The sequence below is a fragment of the Chlorocebus sabaeus genome, chromosome 23, assembly GCF_047675955.1.
Source record: "Chlorocebus sabaeus isolate Y175 chromosome 23, mChlSab1.0.hap1, whole genome shotgun sequence".
Lineage (NCBI taxonomy): Eukaryota > Metazoa > Chordata > Mammalia > Primates > Cercopithecidae > Chlorocebus > Chlorocebus sabaeus.
In genome coordinates this window covers 40,821,482-40,833,907 of record NC_132926.1, presented here as the reverse complement: position 1 = coordinate 40,833,907, position 12,426 = coordinate 40,821,482, and the positions used below count along the sequence as shown (strand labels likewise).

General features: G+C 44.8%; 1 protein-coding gene across 7 annotated transcripts in view; it reads left to right on the top strand.

The window, feature by feature from the left end:
- LOC103245184 (protocadherin gamma-C4) overlaps positions 1-12,426 on the top strand; it is a 179,238-nt gene that overhangs the window by 30,518 nt on the left and 136,294 nt on the right. Inside the window, exon 1 of one of the 7 annotated variants that reach the window (XM_038006805.2) lies at positions 4,234-6,850. The exons of the other annotated variants lie outside the window; for them this stretch is intronic. Coding sequence (XP_037862733.2) covers positions 4,427-6,850 — 2,424 coding nt within the window. The 5' untranslated portion in view covers positions 4,234-4,426. Of the gene's footprint in view, positions 1-4,233; positions 6,851-12,426 lie in introns of those variants that run through there. 7 annotated transcript variants of the gene reach the window in all.

Genomic DNA, 12,426 nt, shown 5'->3' with positions numbered 1-12,426 from the left:
TGCCCTTTGACAAGTAAAAGGTACTTGATTTGGATGGATAAAGCTCAAATTAAAAGAAATAACAGACTAAAGATATAGTAAATATATTTAATGTTTTTTAAAAGTTCTTTTAAAATGGGAAGAAAGTATCACTATCAGTACACTGCCGATTTTTCTCCTAACTGACTCCTTATTTGGAGAGGATTTAGTCACCACTACTGCAGTTCTGTGGCGGAGGCGCCGGGTGCCGCTCTTGGCTAGTGCTGTGCAAAGTATTGGCTCCTCCCGCCGCAGCCAACTTGGAAGAAAAGTGTACTCTCTATCCGGCTTCCTGCAGCGGAGACACCCATCAGAGAACCCAAGCACCAAGACAAAACAAATAGTTGGTTCTGCTCAGAGAGGTCTTGGGATTATTTAAAGATCTCCTCTCCGCGGATTTAGAAAGGCAAAGGCGCAGAGACTGGGATGGGAAATAGCTCCGGATGGAGCTGCCCAGCAGAGCGGAGGCGAATGCTGTTTCTCTTCCTGCTCTCTTTGTTAGGCCAGGGGCTCTCCCAACCGATCCGCTACGCTATTCCCGAGGAGCAGGACGGAGGCTCCCTGGTAGGGAACCTCGCCAAGCACCTGGGTTTTGGCGTAGGGGATTTACCTACTCGGAACCTGCGGGTTATTGCAGAGAAGAAATTCTTTACCGTGCGCCCCGAAAATGGGGACTTATTTGTGAGCGACCGTATGGACTGAGAGGAGATTTGTGGCAAGAAGTCAACGTGTGTTCTGGAATTTGAAATGGTTGCTGAAAAGCCTTTAAACTTTTTTCATGTAACCGTGCTGATCCAGGATATTAACAACAACCCACCGACCGTTAGCGAAAATATCACTGAGCTGGAAATCAGCGAACTGGCGATCACTGGAGCCACCATTGCCGTGGAATCTGCTCAGGATCCTGATGTAGGTGTCAGTTCGCTGCAGCAGTACTACCTCAGCCCTGATCCGCACTTCTTTTTAATTCAGAAGGAGAACCTGGATGGCAGTAGGTACCCAGAACTAGTACTGAAAGCACCCCTGGATAGGGAACAGCAGCCGCATCACCACCTGGTCCTCACAGCTGTGGATGGGGGCGAGCCCTCCAGAAGCTGTACCACCCAGATCAGGGTAATTGTCGCAGACGCAAGTGATAACCCGCCAGTATTTACTCAGGACATGTACAGGGTCCGTGTTGCAGAGAACCTGCCCGCTGGCTCCTTGGTATTAAAAGTGATGGCCACTGACTTGGATGAGGGCGTTAATGCCGAGATCATCAGTGCCTTCATCAATATTGGTAAGGCAGTGAGACAATTGTTCAAGCTGGACAGTAAAACGGGGGAACTCACCACTGTTGGAGAACTGGACTTTGAAGAGAGTGATAGCTACACAATTGGGGTGGAAACAAAGGATGGTGGACATCACACTACATATTGTAAAGTACAGATAGATATTTCAGATTAAAATGACAATGCCCTGGAGATAACCCTGGCTTCTGAATCCCAACATATACAAGAAGATGCTGAGCTGGGGACTGCTATTGCCCTGATCAAAACACATGATCTAGATTCTGGATTTAATGGAGAAATCCTATGCCAACTAAAAGGAAAGTTTCCCTTTAAAATCGTTCAAGATACCAAAAACACATACAGGTTGGTGTCAGATGGAGCCCTGGACCGGGAGCAGATCCCAGAATACAATGTGACGATCACAGCTACCGACAAAGGCAATCCACCGCTCTCCTCCAGCAAGACCATCACTCTGGCCGGGCGCGGTGGCTCAAGCCTGTAATCCCAGCGCTTTGGGAGGCCGAGACGGGCGGATCACGAGGTCAGGAGATCAAGACCATCCTGGCTAAGCCGGTGAAACCCCGTCTCTAGTAAAAAATACAAAAAAATAGCCGGGCGAGGTGGCGAGCGTCTGTAGTCCCAGCTACTCGGGAGGCTGAGGCAGGAGAATGGCGTAAACCCGGGAGGCGGAGCTTGCAGTGAGCTGAGATCCGGCCACTGCACTCCAGTCTGGGCGACAGAGCGAGACTCCGTCTCAAAAAAAAAAAAAAAAGACCATCACTCTGCACATCCTTGTTGTCAATGACAACGTTCCAGTTTTCCACCAGCCCTCCTACACGGTACATGTAGCTGAGAACAACCCGCCTGGAGCCTCCATTGCGCATGTTAGCGCCTCCGATCCCGACTTGGGACCTAACGGCCTTGTCTACTACTACATCGTGGCCAGTGACCTGGAGCCGCGGGAGCTGTCGTCCTACGTGTCCATGAGCGCGCGGAGCGGGGTCGTGTTCGCGCAGCGAGCCTTCGACCACGAGCAGCTGCGCGCCTTTGAGCTCACGCTGCAGGCCCGCGACCAGGGCTCGCCGGCGCTCAGCGCCAACGTGAGCCTGCGGGTGTTGGTGGGCGACCGCAACGACAATGCACTGCGGGTGCTGTAGACGGCTCTGCGCTCTTCGATATGGTGCCGCGCGCTGCAGAGCCTGGCTACCTGGTGACCAAGGTGGTGGCTGTGGACGCAGACTCGGGACCCAACGCCTGGCTGTCCTACCACATTCAGCAGCCTAGCGAGCCCGGGCTGCTCAGCCTGGGACTGCGCACCAGTGAGGTGCGCACGGCGCGTACCTTGGGCGACAGGGAGGCCGCCCGCCAGCGCCTGCTGGTCACTGTTTGTGATGGAGGACAGCCGCCTCTTTCAGCCACCGTCACGCTGCACCTAATCTTCGCAGATAGCATGCGAGAGATACAACCTGACCTTAGCGACCGTCCCACTCCCTCTGACCTTCAGGCAGTACTAGTTTCACCTAGTAGTGGCGTTGGCCTTGATCTCAGTGCTCTTCCTCCTCGCGGTGATTCTGGCCATCTCCCTGCGCCTGCGACGCTCTTCCAGACCCGCCACTGAGGGCTACTTTCAGCCTGGTCTCTACTCCAAGACTGTACCTGGAGTTCTCCCCAACTACAGTGAAAGGACTTTGCTTTATTCCTACAGTCTGTGTGCTGCCTCACATTCCTCAAACACCGAGTTTAAATTTCTCAATATAAAGGCTGAAGATGCTGCACCACAAGATCTGCTATGTGATGAAGCGTCTTGGTTTGAAAGTAATGACAATCCAAAAATGCCTTCTAATTCAGGCAATTTGCAACAGGTGAGTTTCTTCAAACCTTTCCTTCCATAAATATAACTGGGTTTCAATTCATTGATTTAGAGATAAAATGTTTACAGATTAAATATTTCCTGATTACATTATTTTATTGATTTTCTGGGTGTGGAGTAGGGTGCCTAGGAAATTCTTTGTAGAATTTCCTGTAGAATATCTGTATGGCAGTTGTTCTTTCATAGAAAGCCTCCTTTTGATAGTCTTGAAATTTTTGTTAATCCTAATATACTATAATCTGAAACATTTTTAATACAGTATTGTCTAACACTGTCATTTTCAGACATATCTATCCAGAATTAGACACAAATCTGTACAATTAAGTGGTTTACTTAGTTTTAATGCAGTCAATCCTAAAATATATTAAACATAATGTATATCTTAAGACATTTTAAATGTAACCTATATATAATATTTTTACTTCCCTTTGCATGTTTTTAAAAGTATACACAGATGTTGCCTGTGTCAGGGCATTTTTTAATTTCTATGCTAATCAAAAGAAATAATGGATCTAAAATGGCAACTCTTGTATTGGGTACTATAGTGAATTGGTTCAAAACGTGTTTGTGTAGCATATGCCTGTAGTCCCAGCTACTCGGGAGGCTGAGGTGGGAGGATCCCTTGACCCCAGAAGGTTGCGGCTGCAATGATCTATAATTGTGCCCCTGCACTCTAGCCTGGGAGACAGAGAGAGAGTTTGTCTCAAAAAAATGTGTTTGTGGTTGTTGGTACCCTTATTGAAAGTGGGACTAGTATAAATGATGGTGAAATGTGATGATAATTCAAAATTTACAGAAGATTGTAATATTATTTCTGTTCCCCAAGATCCTAAGAGATATTTTCATAAAAATGAATGGTAAACATCAGAGAACATTTAAAATTATTCAGAATAATCTCTTGCACTCTTCTAAATGCTTCATTGTCTTGGGAAGCGAAATATTATGAGTGTCATCTATGCAGATTTAGCAGAAATAAAAGCCTCTGTATGATAGTTTCACAAAACGATGCAGTATTAAGTTAGGACTCTGAGCGTCGCTGTTCACTAACCCGGGCAAGAAAATCAACGGAAACTCGAGTTACATCCTCCAACCACAAAGCAAATCAGACAGGAAAGCAGGAAAGCTGTGCGGAAATTCTGACCTGAAACGCTTCGCATCCGGTCTCTGCTTGTTGAAGGAACTTCACCGCTATTTCTGAGAAGAGCAAAAGTGATGCAGACCTGTTTTTCCTCTTCTTAATCCCAGAGAAGTCTCTAATAAGCCAGTAATGGCGCCTCTGCAGAGGCGTCCGCTGCGCAGCGAGCAGGTCCTGCTCCTCACGCTCCTGGGGACGCTGTGGGGGGCCGCGGCAGCGCAGATCCGCTACTCTATTCCGGAGGAGCTGGAGAAAGGCTCCTTCGTAGGCAACATCGCCAAAGACCTGGAACTGGAGCCCCGGGAGCTGGCGGAGCATGGAGTCCGCATCGTCTTCAGAGGTAGGACGCAGCTTTTCTCTCTGAACCCGCGAAGCGGCAGCTTGGTCACCGCGGGTAGGATAGACCGGGAGGAGCTCTGTGCTCAGAGCCTGCGGTGTCTGGTGAGTTTTAACATCCTTGTCGAGGATAAACTGAATCTTTATCCCGTGGAAGTGGAAATAGTGGACATTAATGACAATACACCCCAATTCTTAAAAGAAGAATTGGAAGTGAAAATTCTCGAAAACGCAGCTCCATCCTCTCGTTTTCCACTAACGGAGGTCTATGACCCTGATGTGGGAATAAACTCCCTTCAGGGCTTTAAGCTCAGTGGTAATAGTCACTTCTCAGTGGACGTGCAAAGCGAAGGCCATGGGCCCAAGTACCCGGAGTTGGTGCTGGAGGGCACCTTGGACCGGGAAGGAGAAGCCGTTTACCACCTGGTCCTTACTGCCATGGATGGCGGTGACCCTGTCCACTCAAGCGTTGCCCAAATTCTGGTAACAGTTGTAGATGTGAATGACAACGCTCCAGTGTTTACTCAGCCTGTCTACCGTGTAAGTGTTCCTGAAAACCTGCCAGTAGGCACACCAGTGTTGGCAGTAAATGCCACCGACCAGGATGAAGGAGTCCACGGGGAAGTAACTTATTACTTTGTGAAGATTACAGAAAAGATCTCACAAGTTTTCTGTTTGAATGTTTTGACTGGAGAAATTTCAACTTCTGCAAATCTAGACTATGAGGAATCGAGATTTTATGAGCTGGGTGTTGAAGCCCGCGATCAGCCAGGTCTTCGAGACAGAGCGAAAGTCTTAATAACTATCTTGGATGTCAATGATAATGTACCAGAAGTGGTTGTTACATCTGGAAGCAGAACAATTGCTGAAAGTGCACCTCCAGGAACAGTCATCGCTCTTTTTCAAGTGTTCGATCGAGACTCTGGCCTGAATGGCCTGGTAACCTGTTCCATCCCGAGAAGTCTCCCATTTGAATTGGAAAAGTCAGTTAGCAATTATTATCGATTAGTGACAAATGCAGCTCTAGACCGGGAAGAGGTATCCTTATACAACATTACTGTGACAGCCACGGACAAAGGAACACCACCTCTGTCAACAGAAACAATCATCTCCCTAAATGTGGCAGACACCAACGACAACCCGCCCACCTTCCCCCACTCATCCTACTCAGTCTATGTCCTTGAAAACAACCCCAGGGGCGCCTCCATCTTCTCTGTGAATGCACTGGACCCTGATATGGACCAGAACGCCCGAGTCTCCTACTCACTGGCAGAAGACACCCTCCAGGGGGCGCCCCTGTCCTCCTACGTGTCCATCAACTCCGACACTGGGATTCTGTACACCCTGCGCTCCTTCGACTATGAGCAGTTGAGAGACCTACAGCTGTGGGTGACAGCCAGCGACAGCGGGGACCCGCCTCTTAGCAGCAACGTGTCACTGAGCCTGTTCGTGCTGGACCAGAATGACAATGCGCCCGAGATCCTGTATCCCGCCCTCCCCACAGACGGTTCCACTGGCGTGGAGCTGGCGCCCCGCTCTGCAGAGCCTGGCTACCTGGTGACCAAGGTGGTGGCGGTGGACAGAGACTCGGGCCAGAACGCCTGGCTGTCCTACCGCCTGCTCAAGGCCAGCGAACCGGGACTCTTCGCGGTGGGGCTGCACACGGGCGAGGTGCGCACGGCTCGGGCCCTGCTGGACAGAGACGCGCTGAAGCAGAGCCTCGTGGTGGCCGTCCAGGACCACGGCCAGCCCCCTCTCTCGGCCACCGTCACGCTCACCGTGGCTGTGGCCGACAGCATCCCGGAAATCCTAGCCGACCTGGGCAGCCTGGAGCCCTCCGACGGTTCTCACAACTCTGACCTCACGCTGTACCTGGTGGTGGCGGTGGCCGTGGTCTCCTGCGTCTTCTTGGCCTTCGTCATCGTGCTGCTGGCGCTCAGGCTGCGGCACTGGCACAAGTCACGCCAGCTGCAGGCTTTGGGAGGTGGCTTGGCGAGCATGCCCGGCTCACACTTTGTGGGCGTGGACGGGGTTCGGGCTTTCCTGCAGACCTATTCCCACGAGGTCTCACTCACTGCAGACTCGCGGAAGAGTCATCTGATCTTCCCCCAGCCCAACTATGCGGACACGCTCATCAGTCAGGAGAGCTGTGAGAAGAGCGAGCCTCTTCTCACAACTCAGGATTTACTTGAAAAGAAAGGAGACCCCAGGCGACTTCAGGTGAGTTTCTTTCCAGGCGGAAGCAGAAGAGTAATCTGATCTTCCCGCCACCCAACTATTTAGACACACTCATCAGCCAGGATGGCTGTAAGAGAAGTGAACCTCTTTTGGTACAGGAAGATTCGTGATTTTGTAAAGTGAAAGACTCCCTTGTTCAGGTGAGGGAATTGTTTTTATTGGTTGGCATGAAAATTAAAGATTATCTTTGATTAGTGCTTAATTTTCTTAGTCCTTTGCAGGGAATCACATAATTCTAATGTTTTTCTTTTATATCAAAAGAATGTTCTGAAGTCTTAATTTTGTGGGGGGAAAATAATGCATGTCCTAGTTTTTCTTTACCTTTCTCTTCTTGGCAAACTATTTGTGTCTTGGATTGAGTACATCTCGTTTCTTAGGTTTTTTCCTATTATGTGACATTTGTAAGTTTCTTTCTTTTTCTAATGTGGGGAAAAATAATCTTAATTTAGGTCAGTGTTATCAAGATCTTGGTTTTAGCTAGCATGGTGGCTCACACGTATAATCCCACCTCTTCAGGAGGCTGAGACGGGAGGACCCCTTGAGGCCAGGAGTTTGAGACCAGCCTAGGCAACATAGCACCACTCTGTCTCTACCAAAAAGAAAAAAAAAATTAGCCAGATGTGTGGTTGTACACCTGTAGTCCCAGCTACTCAAGAAACTCTGATAGGAGGATTGCTTAAGTCCAGGGGTTTGAGGCTGCAGTGAGATATAATTTTGTCACTGTGCCCTAGCCTGGGAGACAGAATGAGTCTCTCTCTCTCTCTCTCTCTCTCAAAAAAAAAAAAAAGATTTTGTTTTTTTCGATGTTACTTAATAATTGTAAATGACGGAGGTTCATACAAGAGATCTTTCACCTTTACTACTTAGGAATCAAAAATTATTTTTAAAAAGATAAGAATAGTTGGTAACTGCAGCAGGGAGCACCTGATCTTTGGCGTTAAAAGACTTGAATAACATTCCTGTAACTATCTGTCATTTACTTGGGCCAGTTACAATCGCCATTATCTTCCAACTAAAATTAAGACTTAAAAGACTTCCCTTATTAGAGATGGGATGTCCCTCTGTTGCCCAGTCTAGAGTAAAAATCCACTTCTAACTGCTACTCATAGAGTGTGAATCCAGGGCAACTTAAATCTATGTTCCTGGGATGCAATCCTAAAGCTTGGCCCAAATAAGCTCTACTTATATTATTTTTTAAAACAAGATTTTCCTTATCTATCTGACTGAAATTCTAAGAAAATAATTTTATAACTTTTTTTTCAAACTATAAAGCAGCATAGTGAACAAATATTTGTTGACATCACCGTTATTATAATTATTAGGTTGTTAAGAAATAACTAAGCCCCCGATGCTGTGTGCCTACTACGATGTCTTTTGCATACTGTGTGCCTGATAGTATTTAAGAGTGAAAATGACTGGGTGCAGTGGCTCACACCTGTAATCCCAACACTTTAGGAGGCTGCGGTGGGGGGCTCACAAAATCAGGAGTTCAAGACCAGCCTGACCAACACGGTGAAACCCTGTCTCTACTAAAAATACAAAAATTAGCTGGGTGGGGTGGCATGGGCCTGTAATCCCAGCTGCTCAGGGGGCTGAGGCAGGAGAATCCCTTGAACCCTGGAGGTGGAGGTTGCAGTGAGTCAAGATCGCGCCTCTGCAGTCCAGTCTGGGTGACAGAGTGAGACTCTGTCTCAAAAAATACTACTAATAATAAATAAAGAGTGAAAATGAATTTTAAAACATGCTTGGTAGTGTCTGCTTACAGGACATATCTCTAAAAATAAATGACTGGTGAATGGGAGAACAAATGTTAATGAGGTTCAAATAAATAAAAATTTAAATATTTTAGCATTTTAACCCAGACAATAAGGCTTCCATCACATAGTAACTGTTTATTGAAATATTTCAAGAAAAAGGGGATTATCATTTAGAAGACTGATTGGTCTTATTTATTATGACTGAAATGTGCAAACAAAATCATTGTTTCATGAACAGAAAACAGCAAAGTTTTTGACTATCAATGATGTTCGAATAGAAAACGGATCACTAAGGAGATAGGAGATTCTGTTACCGGCAGTCTTCAAAAGCAAGTTGATGGCCCTGGAATTAATGGAGTACAGGGGATTTTATAATTTGATGACTTGTTGAACTACATTATAGTCAAGATTTTTTTCCAGTCATGAGTTGGAAGATTCTACAATCTAGTGGCATTATAGAATGGATTGGCCACTTGTGCATCTGAATTTGTTATGAATGTGTAAGAAAAAAGTAATTGAGATGATACCTTGAAAATAAATGGAACCTCCTTTGTAACCTGACTTTGTCAGTCTTTATAAAGATAACATTGAGTTGATGTGTTTTTAAATAAGGTGCTAAGAGTAATAAGTGTTTTTCTAAACCAATATTGTGGTATTTACATTTAAGGAATTATTATAGATTTATTTATCTCAAGTTTCCAAATGTGTATACCTAACCAAGAGATCTAATCATACACATCTTCAAAAGCTCATTTTTTTGTATCTTTGTGATATACTTTGATAAAATAACAATTTTAAACAACTTGAATCTTGGATATTAGTCTCGTGAGTTAGATGGGCTGTTATATGTATGATTACTTCATAAACTCTGAAAGTGTGAATGTCATTTTATTATACCACTAATTTGGGATGTTAAACTACATCTTGAGCTTTCATTGTTATAGGGAAAGCTCACTAACTACTTTTCATGGAGACCACACTGGTTTATTTTATTCTCTTTTTACCTGTGACCATTTCATTTAAACAAATAAAACATTTCACTGATGGAAAAACTACCAACTTCTACTCTAGCAAAAGTCATTCATTCATGTGGACTGACCAACTGTTAAACATCCTGGCAATCATGGAATTTGCTAAGTTCTGACTAAATGAGGTTCTTTAATCCACCTGCAATACAGATCATGAATAATAAGATAGGCTATCTGAGGTTTTGACAGTTCATTATAGAATTTTGAAACATCAGGAAAAAAATACCAAATTATTGTCTTATTTTATGGTCTGTGAAAGCCTTTTTTTTTTATGACAGAATCTTGCTCTGTCTCCCAGGCTGGAATGCAGTGGTGTAATCTCAGCTCACTGCAACTTCCTCCTCCCTGATTCTCCTGCCTCAGCCTTCCAAGTAGCTGGGATTACAGGTGCATTCCACCATGCCTAGCTAATTTTCATACTTTTAGTAGACATGGGGTTTTACCATGATGGCCAGGCTGGTCTCAAACTCCTGACCTTAAGTGATCCACCCGCCTCAGCCTCCCAGAGCGCTAGGATTACAGGCGTGAGCCACTGAGCCCGGCCTGAAAGGCATTCATTTCTGATCAGGCTTCTGTTGAGGTAGTAATTGTCAAAGGGGAAGGAGTAAAATCTCAGAGGAGAAACATTGGAAAATACCTTTATCTTTGCTTGAGAATGAAAATCTAAATGGAACTTCAAAGAACTGTTTTGTTGTTTGTTAGTTTTTTAGTAAAAAAAAAAAAAAAAAAAAAAGTCCCAAAAAGAAAAGAGAGAAGGTAATCAGTTCAATGCCCAGGAAGCCAAATAGACTTTACATAGAATTCTTTTTAATGCAACCAAACAAATGGTTAGGATTCTTCCCAATATCTTAGTCAACAATAATATACACTCTTTATGAAATGATTTCAATTTGATATAATGAGCTTATGTCAGATTTTATTAAACGTGTTTTGGTGGTCTAGTAAAGATCTTTAATATTTAATTTTATGATGTTCAATAACTTAGAAAATGTGAATGCTAGAGATGATGAAGCCATTTACTCCATAGAGTATGTATGCTTTGTGTTCAGAGTAGTCTATAATTTAATTTAACTAGATGTTATTTCTTTTTCTCCAAAGAAGGTACCAAGACACAATAAGTTAACTGAGACTTTTTTAAAACAGTAGAATAAGAAACAAATGTGAGATGAAACTATGAATCCTGAGGCATCAGGTAGAAATGGATCAAGACATTGAGAGCTATAACCTCCAAACATGGAAGTTTGTTTGAAAATGTCTACAACAAGCACTTATGTTGTTTAATAATCATACACTTTGCTTGCCTCAACAAGAATTTCAAAAGTACTATTAAACAAATAGAATTTGGCCAGGCGCGGTGGCTCAAGCCTGTAATCCCAGCACTTTGGGAGGCCGAGACGGGTGGATCACGAGGTCAGGAGATCGAGACCATCCTGGCTAACATGGTGAAACCCCGTCTCCACTAAAAAAATACAAAAAACTAGCCGGGCGAGGTGGTGGGTGCCTGTAGTCCCAGCTACTCAGGAGGCTGAGGCAGGAGAATGGCATAAACCCGGGAGGCGGAGCTTGCAGTGAGCTGAGATCCCGCCACTACACTCCAGCCTGGGCGACAGAGCGAGACTCTGACTCAAAAAAAAAAAAAAAAAAAAAAAAAAAAAAAACAAATAGAACTTAACTCCAGTTTACAGAATTCATCTGTAATACCTCTATTAGTTCCTTTAAACAAAATTTGTCTACTTTGTGAATGCAAAGATAACTATGGATTATTTTGATAGATGGAAACATAATCTCCTTCAAAGTATTCCCTGTATTCTGGAGCAATGCCACCAGAAAGCAGAAATAGGTTACTTAGGAGACTCCCACAAAACTAAGTTAAGCTTTCTTAGTGTTAGTTCTGGATTCTCCTGGTTCCACCAGCTACTCTCCAGGACCTAAAATAATTTACAAACCAAGACTGTTTCTTGCCAGGTCTTTATTCCAGAGCAGGTCATTCTCTTTTATTCTGCAACTGTGTGAAAGGAGCTTTCTTTTCTTTCTGCTAGCAGAGGGTAGCCTCGGATCCATCAGTAATTTAGTTTTACTCTATCAACATCAGTGGAGAGACAGTACCTCTAAGGATCCTCTCAGGACAGTCCTGCATTTTGCTCAAATGCTGTCTAGAGATCCCTGTTTTCTCAATTACACTAGAATAGAGTAGGATGAAGATTTGAATTGCATACTAGGATGAAGAGTTGAAATGAATTGCTTAATGAAAAGAATCAACCAATCCATTATCCACTTTCTTATGAATTCACAGCCCAGTAGGATCTCTGCAGATTTCTGCCTTCTGTAGAAAATGGGTTGCTTCTATAGCTGACTGTTGCAGCCAAGACAAACAATGATTTCTTTCTTTTTTTTCTCACAAGACTATGAGTGAGAATATTTGGATTCCGACATTGTTCTACTACCATATAATCAATAATCAGGAACAAGGCAATTCCTTTCTCTCTCTCTCTCTCTTTCTCTCTCTCTCTCTCTCTCTCTCTCTCTCTCTCTCTCTGGCGGAGTTTTGCTCTTGTTGCCCAGGCTGCAGTGCAATGGTGTGATCTCGGCTCACTGCAACCTCCGCCTCCCAGGTTCAAGCGATTTTCCTGTCTCAGCCTCCTGAGTAACTGGGATTACAGGTACGTGCCTCCATACCCGGATAATTTTGTATTTTTAGTAGAGATGGGGTTTCTCCATGTTGGTCAGGCTGGTCTCAAACTCCCGACCTCAGGTGATCCGCCTGCCTCGGCCT